Below are 21,407 nucleotides of genomic sequence, written 5' to 3'. Positions count from 1 at the left end.
ATAAACATGGAGTAAGAAGGAGTCATTGGGAGGGTTGGACACCTCTAGGCAAGCCCATTTACAAATTTATGAGCCCAACCCTAAGGCGTTTATGAGGCTGTTCTCCAGTAATCATAATTTTTAGAGGTTCATAGGAGCAGGTTCATTTCAGATAATTTATTTTCAGCCCCTAAATTGTGAAATTCCCTCACTCATGAGACTCAAATAGCTTAATTCTCTGTCTCTTTTTGAAGACAAATGAAAATGAATGCATTCTGTTGAGCTTTTGGAAGTTGATATATTTGTAAAAAACTTGACAGTCTGCTGTTATAGCTCTTATTTTTGCTTGATATATAGTTTTTGATATATATATATATATATATATTTAGATGTCTACCCTTTAAATTGTTATTTTAATATTTATTATTGTAAATCACCTTGGGGATGTATTCCCCTGTACATAGTATACAGTATATAAATACTGTAAATAAATTAAATGGAATGATTAGAAAATTAAATGGAATAATTAGAATGATTAGAATTGCCGCTGATCCAGATTCAATTCAGACACAGACGCTGGATGGCCCAAAATCTGGTCTGATATTAATGTAATTGGGGCAAATGTCCCATTTTTCCCCTATATGGCTCGGGTCCAGGTTATTTGAAAGACCGTATTCTCCTTTATGAGCCTGCCCGTGCTTTGAGATCTTCTGGAGAAGCCCTTCTTTCAGTCCCACCATCTTCACAGGCACGCTTGGTGGGAACATGGGAGAGGGCCTTCTCGTTGGCTGCTCCGGTGCTCTGGAACTCTCTTCCCGGGGAAGCTAGGCTGGCTCCCTCCTTGACGGGCTTTCGGAAGCAGGCTAAAACTTGTTTGTTCCAGCAGGCCTTTGGAGAATAATCTGGCCCTCCGTCTATGTTAATGTCTTATAATTTTGTTGTGTATTTTAAACATTTATGGTTTTGTTCCCCCCCCCCCCAATGTATGCTTTAAACTTTGTAAGGCCGCCTTGAGGCCCAGCATTGGGCAAAAGGCGGGATACAAATAAATATAATAATAATAATAATAATAATAATAATAATAATAATAATAATAATAATTTTTTTAAAAAAAAAATCTTGATAATTGTAATGTCTAACAGCACCTGTACTTAAGCAGCTACAGATTATCTGGGTGGTATACAGAGATGGACTGGCTGCCATAGCTCCCTCAACATGCTTTGGGGATCAGCTGCTGAGCTGAATGCATCCATGACATATGTGAGAGTGAAATAAGAACAGTGTGTAGGTTTCCACAAGAAACTACAGCTATCCAGCTATTATGGACAGCAACTGGAATTAGCGACCCAGATTAGTGGACTGATATGACCAGGCAGACCAAGTTCCTAGAAGCCAGTCATGAAGCATTTAGTTGGTCAGATGCAGAACAGAGAGGCCAAGTAAGTCATTAATTTGTCCCTCATAACCAGATGTGGCTCAGCACAAAGAAGATATGGGAGCAGGGTGTTACGTATGTAAGGGATCTGAATAACAACACTTTCTGTTTCCTCCAGAAGGGGCAGTACACAATTGGGGGTGCAGAAAAGTTTGGAAGTTTGGCTGACCTGGTGGAGCATTTTAAGAAGACAGGTATTGAGGAGGCTTCTGGATCCTATGTACATTTGAGACAGGTAAATGGGGATGCACACAAAGAAGTCTATTTCACCCATATGTTTGTTCATCCCATTATATTTACTTATACCACTTATTAAGTGCTTCGCTTTAAAATACCTAAAGAGACATCCAAGAGAAAGAGAGCTAAAGAAAAATAATATTGTGAACAATGTATTTGTTAAAAAAAAAAAAGGCCAGCATCCATTAAACATACAATTTAAACTCAACTTCAGACTTTTTGTATCCCATTATGAGCTTCTTTAAACAAACGGGTCCATTACATGATGTTGTCAATGTCCAGGATGTCTCCTGCACTATCCCCCGGTAATCTCACTTTTAAAGTGGTATTTAAAGTTAGTGTTGGGATATGGCAGGATCTCCCCAGTTTATAAAGTCAGCATCGCGCTATAATCCCACCACTAAAAACAATGGAGCCTTTCTGAGGATGGGATGTTTTCAATTCAAAATCACATGGGTGCATGAAGGTGGAAATACTGCAGAAGACAAAAGCCTTGGTAAGTCTGAGCAATTTTTCCTGTGTGTACAGAAGCTCTGTGTTATATGACATGGCCTACAGAAAGTACAATGCATGTACAAAATGTAAGATAACTTACTTTTTCTAAATGTGGAGGATGGGGCCCAGAAATATTTTCTTTAGCTGGGATAATTTTTACTGAAGATTTTGATTGGAGAGCAATATTGGGAAACGTAAACTTCTTTCAGTGAGATGGATGGACTTACAAAAACTTTCTGAGCTATCATGATATTCCTGAAGATTTGTAGTGCACAATCTTTTTGGCCCTCAGGGCTCCAGTGTTAGCTGGGGGCCACACTTGCATGTGCACCTCTCTCTCGCTCTCTCTTTCTGGAGTGTGGAGTTGACCTTGCCCCCATCTCGACGATCCTGTGCAAGATCATTGAGGGGTGGGAGGGGGTGGAGGCTGTTTCGGGACTGCTGCTTCCCCTCTGCCCTTTGTAGTGTAGAAGCAGAGGCGCTGATCTGCTGGGGTGGGTGGAGAGAGGGGAAGGACTGAGGTAATTAAGGTACCTACTTACATGCTTGGTGGGATACTCCTGTTTAAGAATCTGTAGGCAAAAAATGTTATGGATTTCCAATATTAGAAGCGGCCACACATTATTGGATACTCCTAAAGTAATGTTATTAGGGTATATTCCAACATACATAAGCAGTGAACAACATAGCCTGATGCAGTTGTCGGTAGCAGACAAGGCATTTCATCAGACGAGAGTTTTATCGCACGGAGGCTACTGCCCACTTATGGATGTGCCCATGTCTTTTAGATGACAACCAGGTTGATCAGGGGTCTGGAAACAAAGCCCTATGAAGAGAGACTGAAAGAACTGGGCATGGCTAGCCTGGAGAAGAGAAGATTGAGGGGAGACCTGAGAGCACTCTTCAAATACTTAAAAGGTTGTCACACAGAGGAGGGCCAGGATCTCTTCTCGATCCTCCCAGAGTGCAGGACACGGAATAACGGGCTCAAGTTAAAGGAAGCCATATTCCGGCTGGACATCAGGAAAAACTTCCTGACTGTTAGAGCAGTACGACAATGGAATCAGTTACCTAGGGAGGTTGTGGGCTCTCCCACACTAGAGGCCTTCAAGAGGCAGCTGGACAACCCTCTGTCAGGGATGCTTTAGGGTGGATTCCTGCATTGATCAGGGGGTTGGACTCGATGGCCTTGTAGGCCCCTTCCAACTCTGCTATTCTATGATTCTATGACTTTGTGTGCCTCTCGCACACCTCCCGTCTCAAAATAGGCCCCTTTTTAATCCAACTTGTGCAGGAAAAGCAGTGCGATTAAAACGGCCCCTGCGTGAGCCACCCAGTCTTTGTTTTCTTCCTCTTTCCCCTCTGGGCAGAGTAAGGAGTGATGATGCTCCAAAGCAGGGGCAGAGAAGCAATGGTAAGGAAATGCGATTTCCCCTCCCGTGTGATGGTGCTCAAGATCTGCTGGGTGAACATGTGTAAGGGCATAGATATTCCAACAGTTAAGAAGAGCTGGGCTAGATCCACACTACTACTTTATGGCAGTATTGAAGTGCATTGATAACTGTTGGGGCAGGTGACATGTTCCACCTTACCACCTTTACAGTTTCCTGCTTTTTATGCCACGTTACCCAAAATGCTGCAACAAGTGTCATTGTGTGTCCTGCGAGGTAAAAATGTGCAAGAGGGATAATGGTGTTACCATGATGGGATTGTAATGCTTTGACACAAGGTGTAAATCTGGACTTATCGTTGATGAAGAGATGGGATGTAGCCTTAATCAGGAAGAGAAATACAGTTGATATTAAACCTAGGATTAGTGATAATCAGATTTTGAATTAATTTGTTTTTGGGGAGACTCTGGACATATTTATAAATGGATTTAATACAGTGTATGATCTTACAAGATACAATGTATTATGTATAACATATTATGTTATACATAATTTTGCATTGCTGCTGTTTTTATCTGGTTGAGCTTTTATATTGTATTTTATATCATATTTTTATACTGTTGTTTTATACTTTGAATGAGCCTCGTGTGGCGCAGAGTGGTTCTCAGGCAGCCGGCTCAGGTCGACTCAGCCTTCCATCCTTCTAAGGTCGATAAAATGAGTACCCAGCTAGCTGGGGGAAAGGTAGCCACGACTGGGGAAGGCAACGGCAAACCACCCCGCTACGAAGTCTGCCAAGGAAATGTCAGCGGAAGCAGGCGCCCTCTAGGAGTCAGCAATGACACAAGAGCTTTGCATGAGAGGATCCTTTCCTTTTCCCTTTATACTTTGAATGGTTTTAAATTTTGTGAACCGCCCAGAGAGCTCCAGCTATTGGGCGGTATAGAAATGTAATAAATAAAATAAAATAATACATATATCATGAATGCATGCAAGAAATGTGTTTGCAAACCCCTGCAGCATACACAGGTACCTGTGCCAGACTGGCGAGGACTCCCCACCCACCCTTATGACTGCACAGGATCACATGTGGTTGTGCTGCTATATGATGTGTGAAGTGTAAGCAAGCAAACACTCCAACTCAAGAGTTTTGGTGATTCTTCTAAAAAGCTTTCCTGAATGAAAATGCATGTTGCTAATAAAAATTGTTCAAGGATGGACAAGTTGCCTTTGTGCACAGCCTTAAATCTAACATCATAGATCATCCAACATTACATCACTTCAAATACAATACTTTTCACGGCGGTTTGTATTTTCTGTTGCCTGGCTATGCGTTACGTTCACCAAATGAAAAGTAACCCGATGCAAGCCAGGTTCTGCCTGTTAAGAGTTCTGACGGCTCTCCTGGATAGCCTTTCTCCATTGTTCATCTCTGCTTTTCTCTCTCTCTCTTCGCGGATAATTTTCCTTGCTCCCCCCTCTCCTAATGCAGAAGGAAAAGTAGCTGCTAAGCAGAGAGATAAACACAGATCAGCAATGGAGGGAGAAAGTGGGTCGGCAGCCCTAAGATCCCCTCCAGCTTCCTCTGCCTGTCTTTGGAGAAGCCTTTAGAATTCTCAAGAGGCTCCCTCTCATGTCATGAGTGCAGCATGTAGGCAGGTGTTAAGTAATGCACATGCATGGACAAACCAGTCTAGATGCTGAGACGCTGGATGGCTTGGCTCTCTGGCCCTACTTTTTATGCCAGACTTGAGGGAAGTAATCTGTTTGTTCTGTCTTCCTTTCCCTAGCCTTTCAATGCCACCCGAGTGAACGCTGCTGACATCGAGAACAGGGTGCAGATGCTCAACAAGAGAAGCCAAATGGAAGAGGCAGCCAAAGGTGGTTTCTGGGAGGAATTTGATGTGAGTGGAGACTTGTGGAGCTTGCTCTTCTTTGTGACGGGTGGGAGGGTCTGGACCCTAACCCATGGCCCAAGGGCTCCTGCCCTGTTTCTAGCCTAACTCCTACTAAGGGTGGACATGCTTGCACCACCTCCATTCACTTTACATTAAAAAAGGCCTGCCTTGAGGCATGTAGGACTTAAAATTTGAGCAACAGAGGGAGGAAAGGAAGATGGGGTGAGGGATGCCTCAAGCAGAGCTGGATCTCCTTAGCCTAGAACTTCTCCTCCCCTGTTGGACATTTCCTGACCCAGAGGGCCCATAATCCACAGCCGAGCACTTAACAGTACCTCTGTGAAATACAGCATCCCCATGAATTCAAGTGTGTAGAGTTCTGTCATGTCATAGAATCATAGAATAGCAGAGTTGGAAGGGGCCTACAAAGCCATCGAGTCCAACCCCCTGCTCAATGCAGGAATCCATCCTAAAGCATCCCTGACATATGGTTGTCCAGCTGCCTCTTGAAGGCCTCTAGTGTGGGAGAGCCCACCACCTCCCTAGGTCTGTCTGTCTGTCTGTCTGTGATGTGTCCCCTCCTCCAGCTGTTCACCATGCCCTTCATTCACCCCTCTTCACTTTGTCCCTCTTTCAGAGCCTGCAGAAACAAGAGACAAAGAACTTGTATGATCGGCATGAAGGCCAACGACTGGAAAACAAGAGCAAGAATCGCTATAAGAATATCTTGCCATGTAAGTCTGGAACTCCACCTCTCTTTCCTCAGGTGATAGGAAGTCCTCAGGTGACAGAATAAAGTGTACCATTTCAGCCACTTGGGGAGGATCATATGTTTATATGTTCCCCTATTTTTTAAAAAGCAGAAACTTAGCACAAAGCAAAGGCTAGTTAGACTCTTCCTCTCTCCAGCCACTGGTGCCGATTTTCTACTTAGAAGGAGGGTTCCCCCACACCCAACAAATATTCAACGATACCGTATTTCTTTGATTCTAAGACGCCATCGATTGTAAGACGCACACTAATTTCAGTACCACCAACAGAAAGAAAGCTTTGATTCTAAGAATAATAATCACACCTGTGATTCTAAGGCGTTTTTAGAGATGTTTATATGGGGAAAAAGTGCATCTTAGAATCGAAGAAATATGATAATATCTCCACCCACCTACAATTCAAAGTAGTTCATTCCAGTAGATCTCTATCTACTCATTCTATTGCATGTGCTCCAAAAGTGGGCTTCACTGGGGGAGGATAAACTGTTCCCCACTGGGGGAATCTAGAAATGCCGGGAGGCAGAGATGGGCTGGAGGTTCTGCACCCCTGCTTTTCAGCAAGGAGAGAGAGCTGATTTGCATAGCTTTTTTTTTTTTTACAGTGCCTGGGTTACTATGCCTAACTCAGGCCACGGAGGAGTGGGCTGCAAACGCCCCTTTTACAAAAAGCATTTCCTTGGTGATGTATTAACTTTGTCTGTTGTTCTAGTTGACCACTCCCGGGTGATCCTCCAAGACAGAGATGTAAATGTTTCTGGGTCTGATTATATCAATGCCAACTATATCAAGGTGAGGAAGCGTCTCCAGCCGTGCCTCGCAGGAAGGAAGATGGAGTGGGGTGGATTTGCTCCTGGCCGTTTCAAATTTATTTTGCCTGCTCATTCCTTTACAGAACAAGCTGTTCAGTCCTGAGGAATGCAGTAAAACGTACATTGCTAGCCAAGGTTGCTTGGACGCGACGGTCAATGATTTCTGGCAAATGGTGTGGCAAGAGAACTCCCGCATCATCGTGATGACCACCCGGGAGGTGGAGAAAGGAAGGGTAAGTTGGGCCCATGACTCTCCATCCAGATCTCCGCCTTCTCAGTATGCCGTATCTTTTGCTTCAGTGTTCTTCTCTGAGGTTAGGGATGTGAAACACTCTCCTGGAAATGTTAGTAGTCTGGGTGTGTACTAGCCAAGTGTTCCATGGCATTTCTGTGCTGCAAAGCAGTGTAGGGTTGGGATCAGTGGGAGCGCAGAAGTGCTTGAAGCCGTGGGTCTTCGTTCTTCCGTGCTGAAAACTGCCCACCAGCCACAACTGTTCAGATGGGTTAGTTCAGCCTTTCTCAACCTGGGGTGCTCCAGATGTGTTGGACTACAACTCCCAGAATGCCCCAGCCAGCTCTGCTGGCTGGGGCATTCTGGGAGATGCAGTCCAACACATCTGGAGTGCCCCAGGTTGAGAACCACTGGGTTAGTTGGAGCCAGTCTGTGCAAGCGTTTTATCCTGGTACTGTAATGTCTCGCTCGTTTGCAGGAGCTCATCTAAACGGGCTCTTTGAATCGGCTTTACCTCCTAATTTTCCCGTTGTTCAACACATGACGCAGCCACAAAGTTGCTGCAGTGCCGATGTGTAGCCCCCAAAATGCGCATATTTGTACCTTTAATTATACAACGACTTTTCCCAAAACCTTCGCGTTTTCCCTGCTTTATCCCAGAAAATGCAGGTTAAAAAAGAATGAAGCGCAATCCTGGCGACTTATAGATGACCACCAGGACTCAATGCACACACCCCAACCCATTCTCCTGATGCCTATTTCCCCCTCAATGTTTCATTCCCCCTCCCACAAGCTACTTCAGTGACATCCTCCCCACCCAGGGGCTGCACTTTCTGTGCAGTTCTGGAGTAAGCTATGCTGTTGGAACACTAAGGGCCTTGCTAGACCTACCTTAAAATCCGGGCGTGTGGAGGGGCCAGCCTGAGCTAGAAGTAGCACGGGCTGTTGCTCCTATTCACACGTCAAGGCGACGGCATAATGGCCCATCACATCGGCCATTTTGTTTCTTCCTTAAAGGGGCCATGTGCGCAGGAGCGCACCAATGATAAAGGTAGTTTTCTTTTAAAAAAATAAAGGGTTCCCCACTCCCCCCCAGTCCCTGATTTCCTCCCTCTGGCCGTGATCCCCCCCCCGCCCATGATCTCCGATCCCCCCATCCCCCACGATCTCCGATTCCCCCCATCCCCCTGGCTCCGGTTCCCCCCCCCCCCATCTTCCCCAGCTCTGGTTTCTCCCCAATCTCCCCACCCTGCTCTGATGGCCGCAGTGCTCCTGTGGAGCACTGTGCGTCGCCCACCGCTTTTCCTGGCTACTCGCGAGTAAATGCAGTAGCCGGGAAAAGCGGCGGAATGGGCTCAGCCCGAGACCACAGGAGATACCGGGCCACAAGCGGTGCCGGTTATCCCAGGCGAAGGGAGGGTTACCCCTGACTGAGCCCGGGATCCCCTGTGCATCATCTGGACGCACTGGGGCGAGCCCGGGGCTCGGACCGGGCAAGGCCCTATGTCTGTTCCAATAGCAGTATTATCACTCTTGCTGGTGGGAGTGGCTTCACAGCTGTAGAATTTTGTAATATTCAACTTCCCTGCCACCCCACAACTTTATCTTCTACCCTTTTTCCCATCCCTGCTCTTTCCCAACACCGATTTTGATGTGACTTGTGGACAGGCAATTGGTGATATTTTTAGGCTATTTTCTCCCCTACGTATATACAGTTGTGAATAGCACACAATTTATGGTCAAACCCACATTCCTGCACAGCTGCAAAGGCGTGCATGCAGTTACCGGACTTTTTTCTTTTTCTTTTTAAAGCAACCTAAAACAGCAACATGACTTCTCCCTTCTCCCGCAATTGCACCACTCTGCTGTGGCTGTGCTATAAACTCAAATGGTAAAACATAGAATCATAGAATCATAGAATAGCAGAGTTGGAAGGGGCCTACAAGGCCATCGAGTCCAACCCCCTGCTCAATGCAGGAATCCACCCTAAAGCATCCCTGACAGATGGCTGTCCAGCTGCCTCTTGAAGGCCTCCAGTGTGAGAGAGTCCACCACCTCCCTAGGAAACTGGTTCCATTGTCGTACTGCTCTAACAGTCAGGAAGTTTTTCCTGATGTCCAGCTGGAATCTGGCTTCCTTTCATTTGATGTCTGCTTGTTCACACATCAAATGAATAATAATTTGATAAAAATACTTAATAATTTAATAATACTTCCCTTGCAATTACAACGTGATGTGTTGGGCTACGGCACTTGACTGCGTTATAAACCCAGCAGGTACTGCGCTGTATTCCATTGGAGCGTGGCCCACTGAACGGTAATGGCCTTTGAAGAAATTACTGGCCCAGCTGTGCCTCACAGACGAAAGGGGCTCCAGCGTAGATCCGCTTTTGTTGGACTCTCATTAAAACTCATTTGGCTTCCCTAAAAATCCTTCAGACATTTCACCTGAGGCGGAATGCATACATTTGCTTCAAGTTTCACTTTAGCGGCAGCTCTGATCCTCCTCCTCCTCCTCCTCCTCCTCCTCCTCCTCCTCCTCCTCCTCCTCTTTCTTCTTCTTCTTCTTCCATTTTCCCCCACCCACCCACCGCAATCGCCCCATACAAACCTTTTTTTCCTGTTCCCTGACAGAACAAATGTGTCCCCTACTGGCCAGAGGTGGGAAGCAGCAAAGAGTATGGGCCATACATCGTGGAAAACACAGGAGAACACGATGCCCTGGAGTATAAACTCCGCCAGCTTCACCTTTCGTGGGTCAATAACGTGAGTACCTGGGGAACTGTTGCAGAAGTAAGATCTCCAGGAAAATTGATCCCAGCATTTTGGAATCTTAGTGATGCTTGAAAGAAGGGCCCAGGAAAAGCAACAACGAGAACCTCGTTGGCTTGCCGGTGGAAATGTGATAGGTAACTGGGAAAGTTTGAATGATTTTATCTGAGGGATGATGCACACAGCTGCACTGCCCTTGTTGGCCAACTTCTGCCTCGGCTTGTGGCTTGTGGTTGTACCAAATAAGTCCTATTGGAACAACCGCTTTGCCACTAGAAGAAGCCACGGTTTGTGAGCAAAATGGTGGCAATTGTTTATGGCAAGCAAGATAATGATATATCATCATAACCATGGGCCTACCGTGGGAGGAGGTTGCTCACATTGGCCATGTCGCCACGAGAAGTTATGCTGCAGTCGTATCAGAGACGTTTCTAGATGGGAAAGAAAAAAGTCTCTTCTCGATCCTCCCAGAGTGCACGACATGGAATAACGGGCTCAAGTTAAAGGAAGCCAGATTCCAGCTGGACATCAGGAAAAACTTCCTGACTGTTAGAGCAGTACGACAGTGGAATCAGTTATCTAGGGAGGTTGTGGGCTCTTTCACACTAAAGGCCTTCAAGAAGCAGCTGGACAACCATCTGTCAGGGATGCTTTAGGGTGGATTCCTGCATTGAGCAGGGGGTTGGACTCGACGGCCTTGTAGGCTCCTTCCAACTCTGCTATTCTATGATTCTGTGATTTTATAATTCCCTTACCTCACTATTGAGAACCTGGGATATCTAATCAAGGACATCAGGAAAAACTTCCTGACTGTTAGAGCAGTACGACAATGGAATCAGTTACCTAGGGAGGTTGTGGGCTCTCCCACCCTAGAGGCATTCAAGAGGCAGCTGGACATCCATCTGTCAGGGATGCTTTAGGGTGGATTCCTGCATTGATCAGGGGGTTGGACTCGATGGCCTTGTAGGCCCCTTCCAACTCTGCTATTCTATGATTCTATGCAGCCTGACTATAGTCCACAACCTCCCTAGGTAACTGATTCCATTGTCATACTGCTCTAACAGTCAGGAAGTTTTTCCTGATGTCCAGCTGGAATCTGGCTTCCCTTAACTTGAGCCCGTTATTCCATGTCCTGCACTCTGGGAGGATCGAGAAGAGATCCTGGCCCTCCTCTGTGTGACAACCTTTTAAGTATTTGAAGATTGCTATCATGTCTCCCCTCAATCTTCTCCTCTCCAGGCTAAACATGCCCAGTTCTTTCAGTCTCTCTTCATAGGGCTTTGTTTCCAGACCCCTGATCCTCCTGGTTGCCCTCCTCTGAACAGTAGAGCCAGGACATGATTAGACCATCACATAGAAAGGCCGTCTGCTAATGCTAGCAGACAGGAGCCTGTGTGGTGTAACAATTAGAGTGTTGGGACTGAGAGGATCCAAGATCTAATCCCCACTCAGCCATGAAGCTCATTGGGCGACTTTGGGCCAGTCACTGACTCTAACATACCTCACACAGTTGTGGTGAGGATAAAACAGAGAGGCGGGTCATGTTAGCCGCTTTGGGTTCCTTGCAAGAGCAACAAAGGTGGAATATATGTGATAATTAATTAATTAATTAATTCATAGAAGCCTCTGTCTGGAAGCATCCAGTCACTCCGGAGATTCAGTTTTCTGGCCTGGCCTTGTTCGTCTGCAAGTTTCATGGTTTACCTGGAATCACAAAGGCTATGCAATTCTCACAGTATTACTAATTGGCTCCAGGACATTTACAGCAGATGGACAAAACCCAAGCTCCGTAATAGCCAGTGGATAGAAAGCGCAGCTCTTAAGATGGGATTCTACTGGCTGGTTGAGAGACTGGATAGATTCAGAGCAGTTGGGGTGGACTAAAACATTTTTGGTGCCTGAGGCAGAGAATCCAAATGGCAGCTTCCTCTGCTATGAATGAATAATGGCTATGGGCTACATCCACCATTTGAAATAACTGCAAGCTGCAGAAGAGCACAGCTGTCTTCTTATAGGAGATCTTCCTTGTGAATGTGTCCGACAACTCTGGCAAAGCTACACTCTAATCTCCTTCCTCCAGCCATTGCTGCCGGAGTTCGGGGGGCAGATTGTAAGCTTGATGGGGAGAGCACGGGGGGTGGGTAGGAGGGAGGACCGAAGAGGGGCAACAGACATGAGTCACATGAAGGTGTGTTGTTGTCGTTGCCTGCTAGGACAAGGATGTGAGAGACATCTGGCATTACCAGTACCTGAGCTGGCCTGACCATGGCGTCCCAAGTGAGCCTGGAGGAGTTCTTGGCTTCCTTGCCCAAATCAATCTGAAGCAGGAGAGTGTGCCAGGGGCTGGACCCATCGTAGTGCACTGCAGGTGAGTGAGCTGTCTCCAGTTAGCTCAAGGGTGAATAAGCAACCAATGGAAGGCTGCATGCCAATGCTTAGGAACCTAATCCAGACAATATCACAGTGCCCTCCTGAAAACCAGTGGTGCGTATGCAATTTCAGTGTGCCACAAGCAACTCTGATCGAAAGATTTAATGGTTATGTCCTTAGTGGTGCAGGGTGAGAATGAACGTGTCTGGAGAAGCACTTGTGCCCAACTAAAACAAGCAGAGCCCCGGTTCTCCATCACCCCATAGGTCCCATGCCTGCAACAGGCTGCACTTAGCCACGGTTAGGAGATGAGGTGTAGCAGGGGGGCATGCACACCCATCCTTTCTCAGAAGCAATCACAGCTTGTAAATCGCCTTCTAATGTCTGCAAACTATGGTGTGGTGCACATACAACACTAGCCGTTGTTGGAGCTGAAAGGAAAGAAGAAGAAATGTGTGTGAGAGAGGTGAGGAGCAGCAGCATAAGCTCACATGGTAGTTCCACTCACCTGTCCATGACAATCTGATAGTGCTAACATTTGTATCAACCCTTGGACTCTGAGGCTGTCTTGACAGCACCTAGTTGGCTCCGCCTCCCCCTAAATCCCCGTGGTTTTCCTCTCCCAGCATGGCATCAGGTAATTCTGACATCGAAGAGGGAGCACAGGGTTTTCGGCGACCATCCAGGTACTGGAGCACTACCATCCCCTTCCTGGTGGAAGGTGATCAATCACCAGTCGCCTTCCACCACGGCCTGACCCCAGACAGTGGAAAAGCCGTATTGACATCTCTCCCATTGAAAAGAGGGTGTGTGCAAGTCCCTGACATTTTCAGTGCGCAGTGTCGCAGGAAAGCCCTGCTGTGGCTGCGAAGCTGTGGCTGCATCCTATAACTGATGCAGCGCAGATCCGCAGCCACTATGCGGCTTCCACTGTGTATAGACAGCCTGTCTGTTGGGTATAGGAAGATAGGAAGTAACTTTATACTAAAGCAGGCAGTTGGTCTGTCCAGCCCAGTTCTCCCTACTCTGCCTGGCGGCAGCAGTCTCTAAAACATTAACAAGTCAGGACTGTCTACCGCAAGTGGTGGAAGGTGTCTTCCACCAGCACTGCTGATAAAAAAACCCTTACAGCTGGGGATGTTGGGGATAGAATCTGGACCTTCTCCACCCAAAACATGCACTTTGCCCCTGAGCTATAGCCCCTCCCAGGGGAGCCCCCCTGCTGAGAGACCTTGCCCCTGCTAAAAGACACAACTGCTGCTAAAAGACACAACATCCCAGAGCTACCGTAGTTCACACATGATGGTGATGGTGGCAGCGGCAGCGGCAGCAGTAGCAGCAGCATTCAGAGGGGCTCAGGAGCAATCCTTGAGCTTATGCACCCTCTCCAGCCACACCTGCTTGTGTAGATCGGCCCTTGTTCCTACTAAATGTTGAGCCTTCCACTTCCAGGCTCTGCCGCATACTCCCAACCCTGTGTAAAGTGGGCTTCTGTGCCGGGGGAATATAGTGGCTCCCCTGCGCAGCGCTGCAAATATTGTGTGTGGTGCCTGTACCATGCCAGCTTCAAGTGGGGCTCCGGCCCAAGGAAAAGGGCTTATTCTTCATGCAGTGCACATTTAACTTCTGGAATTCACTCCCGCAGGAAGTGGTGATGACAGCTGCTTCAGATGCCTTTAAAAAGGGATTTGACAACTTCATAGAGGGCAGTGAATCTTTCCACAACTTTTAGGCATAACCACTCAATGGGACCTCCATGTGTAGATGAAATATACCTCTGCATACCAAACAACCCTCTTGCCAAAGACCATGCCCTACTTGGAGGCTTTCCAGAGGCCTCTGGGGGGGTGGCTATTGGAAACACAGCCCTGGGCTAACTACACCTTGGTATAAACCAGCAAGGCCAGTCTTACCTGGTGTGTTGAATGCACTGCCATCTCCCTAACCTTCATTTGTGCCTCTCCCTGCAGTGCTGGGATCGGTCGGACTGGGACCATCATTGTCATTGATATGATCGTGGACATGATCTCCACAAAAGGTGAGGTCACTTCTGTTCTGTGTCCCTGGACTGCTTCCACCCTTGGGACGCTCCTTCCAAGCAGGCAGGCTTCAGAGACCTCTGAAGAATTCACAAGTGACTGAAGTAACATGCACTCACTGTCCCTGCTGCTAACTACATAGAGACTAAGGTTCTTTCCCCCAGCTTCTGGAATATAAAACTTACTCTGCTGACTGCTGCTCGCATGGCGGAGGAGGGAGGAAGACCAGTGCAAGTCATAGAGCCATAGAATAGCAGAGTTGGAAGGGGCCTACAAGGCCATTGAGTCCAACCCCCTGCTCAATGCAGGAATCCACCCTAAAGCATCCCTGACAGATAGTTGTCCAGCTGCCTCTTGAAGGCCTCTAGTGTGGGAGAGCCCACCACCTCCCTAGGTAACTGATTCCACCGTCGCACTGCTCTAACAGTCAGGAAGTTTTTCCTGATGTCCAGCCAGAATCTGGCTTCCTTTAACTTGAGCCCGTTATTCCGTGTCCTGCACTCTGGGATGATCAAGAAGAGATCCTGACCCTCCTCTGTGTGACAACCTTTTAAGTATTTGAAGAGTGCTCTCATGTCGCCCCTCAATCTCCCCCAATCAGCTGCTCGCTTCCTCTGTGCAAGCAGGGCAACCCCTTTCAGCTGTGGACTGCACACTCCAATCAGCTGGGGCCATCCTCCTTGAGGCCCATTCCACCACTCAACCCTTGATCCCCCTGATTGGGTGGGCCTGGTACGTCCACATATGGCATCCAGGCAGCATGGCCTTCTCTGATGAACTGCCTGCCCAGATGCCTGTAGAGAGATCAGAGCATGCGCAGCGCTCTGCTATATTTGCACTTGTGCAACTCCACTCCAAAATAAAACAGGGAGTCCTGCATTAGATCACTCAGTGGACTCAGGAGCACAGCGGTAAGCAGGAAAAAAGCAGGGGGCAACACATCCGTTTGAGGTCAGGCAGGGAGCCAGGGCTCTGCTGCTAATGGATAACCCGCCTGTGCTGAGTTGGGGTGAGCCCCATTGCACTCAGTGAGACTGCTGCGTAAACATGTTGCTAACTGCTGGTCTTCTTCTCCTTTGTCTTTCTCATTGTGGCCCAGGGCTGGACTGTGACATCGACATCCCAAAGGCCATCCAGATGGTTCGGGCCCAGCGCTCCGGAATGGTGCAAACCGAAGCTCAGTACAAGTTCATCTACATGGCCATTTGCCAGTTTATAGAGATCACGAAGAAGAAGCTGGATGTTATGCAGGTATGGGAGACTAAGTGCAGTTGCCACTCAGTCGCTGTGCATGGTTGGTATATTATCTGTGGGAGAAGTCGGTTATGGAGCTGGCCAGCTCATGTTCCTCTTCTGCTACTGGCGAAATACTTCCAGGTTCTAGTGCACTCACTACCGTGTGCGTGTGCATAGGTGAGACAGCCTTCTGGGCAGCTGCTCCCAGGCGGTGGAACCTCCAGGCGGGGGGGGGGGGGGCTAGGTTTGCTCCCTCTTTACTGTCCTTCTGCTGGCAGCCAAAGATGCTTTTACTCAAGCTGATCTTGAGTAAGTAGGACTGTTGGGTTGGATGCTGTTTTTATTCTGTTATTGCTCTGTTTTTATTGTTTATGGTTTTAATGAAATGTTATTTGATTACATGCTTAATATATATAGGGTGCCAAAACTACTCGAACCACTAGTGGAGAAGGATGATTAACAAGAAACCCATTCATTATTATACAAAAATTACAAAAAAGCTGATGTATCCCATAGTTATTGGACAATAGCGGTGTTGGGTACTATAATACAATAAACCAATAATTAGAATGCTATTCCTACTATAAGACAATGCAAGTCTATAATATAGCCCAACAAAGACACACTAACACACTTTAGTCTATTAAACACATTTGGCTATACATCAGTACATAAACATATGTTCACGGATATATTATAAATAAGGTTTGCTCTTATTATATTTTATTCTTTCTAGCGTTGTAAGATGTTGACAGGATTTTGCAATAAACTTCCCGTTTTCACTGCTCAAGCTTCCTCGGAACAAACGCCATATCAGGTTAAACCGTCAATTATAGGATATTCATCCTCAAAAAACTTTCTTGTGGGGGAGAAAACCCCTCCAATTGAAGGCAGCCTGTCTGTTTATGGTCTGAAGAAAAACGCAGAAAGCAGCTTTGGCACCCTATATATATTAGTCATTTTAAAACTACTGCCTTCTGTTTGTTTGTATTTGATTACATGCTGTCTTGAGTGACTTTTTTCTTGGTAGAAAGGCTGGGTGCACATCAACTCAATTAGTCCATCTACACATGCAACAGTTCAGCTACACAGCACCCCACTCTGTAAATTCTTTTTTTCTGCTATAGTCTCAGAAAGGAAGACCAAACGAGTCCGAATATGGGAATATAACCTACCCACCGGCACAGAAGGCGTCGCACACAAAGGTTTCGCGGAAATCCTCCAAGTAAGAGTGCAAATGGCTACAGCGTCTTTTCTTAAGCCATCTTACGGTGGAGACCAATGTGACATTTTGAGAGCGGCAATTCGATGGTGGCATGGCTCTCCTCCAAACATACTAACATTGCTCTCTCCTGGGGCAAACTCTAAAACATACACACACAATTAAGTTCCAGCATTGTTCAGTTTGAATTTGATTTGGGTGGAGGGAGACAGCTGCAGTGAATGTCCTACCCTCAACCCCTTCTATCAATTTTCAAAATGTTTCTGAAATCTTTTTACTGCTAAGATGGGAGATAAACCTATATATGAATAGGGGTCTGAAAACCAAATTCTGAGGAACAGTTGAAAGAGAGGTATGTTTACTCTTGATAAGATTAAGGGGAGTCATGATAACAGTCTACAAGTACCTGAAGGGTTGTCTTGCAACAGATGAATTAGATTTGTTCTCTGTTGCTGCAGAACAGAGGACTAAAACTTCCAACAGGTAGAAATTGTAGGAAAGGTCCCAGCTAAACATTAGAGGCAGCTTCCTAATGGTAGGAGCCATTCGATCGTGGAATGAATGCTGGGGGAAGGGGGAGGCTCTCCTTTAATGGTGGTATTTAAACAGAGGCTGGACATTCACATCTGTTGATGGAAAGGTGTAGTTCCACTGCAGATCCTACCTTGAGCAGAAGGTTCGACTAGATAGCCTCCAAAATCACTGCCAATTCTGACGGTTCTATAATGTGCAGGCTGCTTAAAATAAAAGTTAAATAGACCCCTTTATGCATGAGGGTTGGGGCAAGATCTTGATAGGCTGAAATTTAATAGGGATAAATGCTAAGTTCTACATCTAGGAAATAGAAACCAAAGGCACAGTTACAAGATGGGGGATACTTGGCTCAGCAGTACTACAAACGAGAAGGATCTTGGAATTGTTGTAGATCGCAAGCTGAATATCAGCCAACAGTGCGCTATGGCTGCAAGAAAGGCAAATGCTATTTTGGGCTGCATTAATAGAAGTATAGCTTCCAAATCACGTGAGGTACTGGTTCCTCTCTATTCGGCCCTGGTTAGGCCTCATCTAGAGTATTGCGTCCGGTTCTGGGCTCCACAATTCAAGAAGGACGCAGACAAGCTGGAGCGTGTTCAGAGGAGGGCAACCAGGATGATCAGGGGTCAGGAAACAAAGCCCTATGAAGAGAGACTGAAAGAATTGGGCGTGTTTAGCCTGGAGACGAGAAGATTGAGGGGAGACATGCTAGCACTCTTCAAATACTTAAAAGGTTGCCACACAGAGAAGGGCCAGGATCTCTTCTCGATCCTCCCAAAGTGCAGGACATGGAATAACGGGCTCAAGTTAAAGGAAGCCAGATTCCAGCTGGACATTAGGAAAAACTTCCTGACTGTTCGAGCAGTACAACAACGGAATCAGTTACCTAGGGAGGTTGTGGGCTCTCCCACACTGGAGGCCTTCAAGAGGCAGCTGGACAACCATCTATCAGGGATGCTTTAGGGTGGATTCCTGCATTGAGCAGGGGGTTGGACTTGATGGCCTGTAGGCCCCTTCCAACTCTGCTATTCTATGATTATAAGATTAAGGGCCAATACTTTTCCATAGCATGGGAAGCGACTTGTTGATCCAGTGACTTATTAGTATACCACAAATGCAAAACTGGGTTTACACCAGAACCCGATGTAATGGTTCTTACCTTGGAGTCATAGAATCATAGAACAGCAGTTGGAAGGGACCTACAAGGCCATCGAGTCCAACCCTCTGCTCAATGCAGGAATCCACCCTAAAGCATCCCTGACAGATGGTTGTCCAGCTGCCTCTTGAAGGCCTCTAGTGTGGGAGAGCCCACAACCTCTCTAGGTAACTGATTCCATTGTCGTACTGCTCTAACAGTCAGGACGTTTTTCCTGATGTCCAGCTGGAATCTGGCTTCCTTTAACTTGAGCTCATCTCTCAGGTGTGTGGTTTGACATTTTGTGAATAAGCCTGGCTGGACCTTCAGCCTCAGGTACTCACTCTTCTTCCTCCCTCCCTCTCCCCTCCATGCATGGTGAATACCTTCTTCATTGGCTTGGGACAAAACAGCGAATTGGCAGACTATGGTTTGTCCTTACTCAGAGAACCAGGATTGGAAACCAAGGCTTGATTGTTGGTTTCCAGTCTAGTCTACCAGCGAAGACAAAATGGCAAACTATGCTTTGCCTCACAACAGGAAAGGAAGGGATACCCACATTAGAGGGGAAGGGGGGGGTGCTATGATGAAGCTGGTTCATAGAACACCAAGCCATGGTTTGGTATTACATCTGAACCACCCCCATTTTCCCCTTTACTCTCTGTCTCATCTTTCTTTGCTCCTTTTCTTCTGTACAGGCAGAAGGAGGAACCAATCCTCTATGAGAATTTAGAAAATACCAAAGGGAAGAATGAGGAGAAAAGGAAAACACCATGGCCTTCAGGAAAGGAGAAGAAACCAAAGGGCTCCCTGAAGAAAAAGTAATGCCACGCTGTTTCCAGTGAGGCTGCCTCAATGTCTCCATTCACAGCAGGCACTTTCTTGTTCTCTGCTAAGAACTTCCCCCAGAGGTTGACTGAACTATGGAGAAACAGCCCAAGGCATTTCAGGGTCTCAGATGGAAGATGCAAATGGCACCTTCTCGAACGCGGTCCTCTCCCTCTTATGACACATCCATGTTATGTTTAGCTGACTGTGGGCATGTTTGTATGGGCTTGTTTTTTTTTGGGGGGGGGGCAGAATCTCTGACACACATTTCCAGCACATGTGCAGACTGTGGTACTCAACAACTGTGACATGACCATCCTCCTCCAATACCCCTTCGATTTCCACATATCCCAGTAAATCCATTGAGAGTTCGAAACATTCCCCCATGTTATTTCAGGCTACTTTTTCCTAAGACATGGGCTCCAGATTCTTCTGTTCCTCATGACCTCTCAGCCATTCCAGGCACCAGACCCTGCCATATCAAGACATCAGATACACTGCCTTTGATTAAATGTTGCTTCTATAGCTTCACTTTCTTCCTGGTCTAATTTCTTTCCATTATGTGTTTGAATCTTCTGTCAACAACTGAGAACCATAACTTCAATGCCAAACTCTGATTAGCAACCCAACCTTCTCACTGTTCTCTGGAAATAATTGGGTGATTTTCTCAACTAGCCAGGGAAGGCAACGGCAAACCGGCCTGCCAAGAAAACGTCAGCGAAAGCTGGCATCCCTCCAAGAGTCAGTAATGGCTCAGTGCTTGCATGAGAGGCGCCTTTCCCTTTCCTTTCTCATCTAATGAGCTGGTTTTCTTTACTCTGGAACTCAATCAGTGTTTTTTTTATTTGTTTCATTTCTGGATTTCTTAATTTTTGCTTTACTATTAATTGGGTTTTCAATCTCAGATTTGAGGGCAGGGCACAAATCCTGGTGGAGAAAGACTATTGGCTCCCTGGGAGTGATTCAAAGCTGCTCACAGGTTAGGGGTGTTACTGTGAAGCAAAATTCAGTGGGCGGCACATGCTAGAGGGGCATTGGCCATTCGCTGCTGCTTCTGTCCAAGAGCTCCCATTCTAGATTGGCCCTGGAGAGCAACGTCAGGCAACGCAAATGGTGTATTGACGCTGCTCTGTTCGAAATCGCAGCGTCACGGGGAAGCCCCACGGTGGCTGTGAAGCTGCGATTGCATCTTCTAACCGACATGGCGCAGATCCACAGCCACCGCAGGGCTCCCACCCACCTACAGACGGGGCATAGGAAGGCTGGGAGTCACTAACACTCTTTGGAAGGAAAAGGAACGGTCGAGGTTAAGTGTAGAAAGCAAAGTAAGAGGAAAAGCAAGGGACTTGTGCTGAGGTGCAATGGAGCTAGTTATTATTTATTATTGCATTTATATCCTGCCTTTTTTCCTGCAAGGAACCCAAGGCGGCGTACATAATCCTCCTCCTCTCCACTTTATCCTCACAACAACCACCCTGTGAGGTAGGTTGGGCTGAGAGTTTGTGACTGGCCCAGAGTCACCCAGTAGGTTTCCATGGCCGAGTGGGGATTAGAACCTGGATCTCCTGACTCCCAGTCTGACACTCTAGCCACTACACCACACTAGTTACCCAGGCCCAGATTATTTATTTATTACATTTATATCCCACCTTCTTTCCTCCAAGTTGCCGTTAACTAAAAGGGAAGAGAGAAGGGGTCCAGTCCAAAACTGCATACCTGCCTGGTCAGTTTGAAAGCATTTTATGAGCTTACCTTCTTTTTTACGCAAGCCTTGTTCAGTCACCATTCCCCTATTTGTGGAATTGCCTGAGCCCTATTCAGGCATTCCAAAAGGGGTTAAAATCAACGGCCTTTCCCTCAGTCCGGAGAAGAGAACCTCCTGTATCCCGTCCACTGGAGCAAGAATGCCGATGTTCTAGCATTTGTGCTCACCTGGAGAGCCTCCGCAGGTAGAAGAGGTGGTTCCCTTCAGATTGTCACACACACACACACACACACACACACGAGCTGAGGTTGACAAACGATG

General features: G+C 46.8%; 1 protein-coding gene across 2 annotated transcripts in view; it reads left to right on the top strand.

Annotated features, from left to right (window-relative positions):
• PTPN6 (protein tyrosine phosphatase non-receptor type 6) overlaps positions 1–19,953 on the top strand; it is a 41,619-nt gene extending 21,666 nt beyond the window's left edge. For both annotated transcript variants that reach the window (XM_063128960.1, XM_063128959.1), the window contains exons 6-16: positions 1,533–1,649; positions 5,328–5,441; positions 6,073–6,169; positions 6,915–6,994; positions 7,098–7,247; positions 9,880–10,011; positions 12,231–12,385; positions 14,358–14,425; positions 15,526–15,677; positions 16,790–16,887; positions 19,252–19,953. In XM_063128960.1, the coding sequence (XP_062985030.1) occupies positions 1,533–1,649; positions 5,328–5,441; positions 6,073–6,169; positions 6,915–6,994; positions 7,098–7,247; positions 9,880–10,011; positions 12,231–12,385; positions 14,358–14,425; positions 15,526–15,677; positions 16,790–16,887; positions 19,252–19,378 (1,290 nt within the window). In that variant the 3' untranslated portion in view covers positions 19,379–19,953. The remainder of the gene's footprint in view (positions 1–1,532; positions 1,650–5,327; positions 5,442–6,072; positions 6,170–6,914; positions 6,995–7,097; positions 7,248–9,879; positions 10,012–12,230; positions 12,386–14,357; positions 14,426–15,525; positions 15,678–16,789; positions 16,888–19,251) is intronic.
• The last annotated feature ends 1,454 nt before the right edge of the window (positions 19,954–21,407 follow it).

This window comes from Elgaria multicarinata, chromosome 6 (genome assembly GCF_023053635.1).
Source record: "Elgaria multicarinata webbii isolate HBS135686 ecotype San Diego chromosome 6, rElgMul1.1.pri, whole genome shotgun sequence".
Lineage (NCBI taxonomy): Eukaryota > Metazoa > Chordata > Lepidosauria > Squamata > Anguidae > Elgaria > Elgaria multicarinata.
The sequence above is the reverse complement of the archived record's forward strand: the minus strand, read 5'-3'. Positions and strand labels throughout refer to the sequence as shown.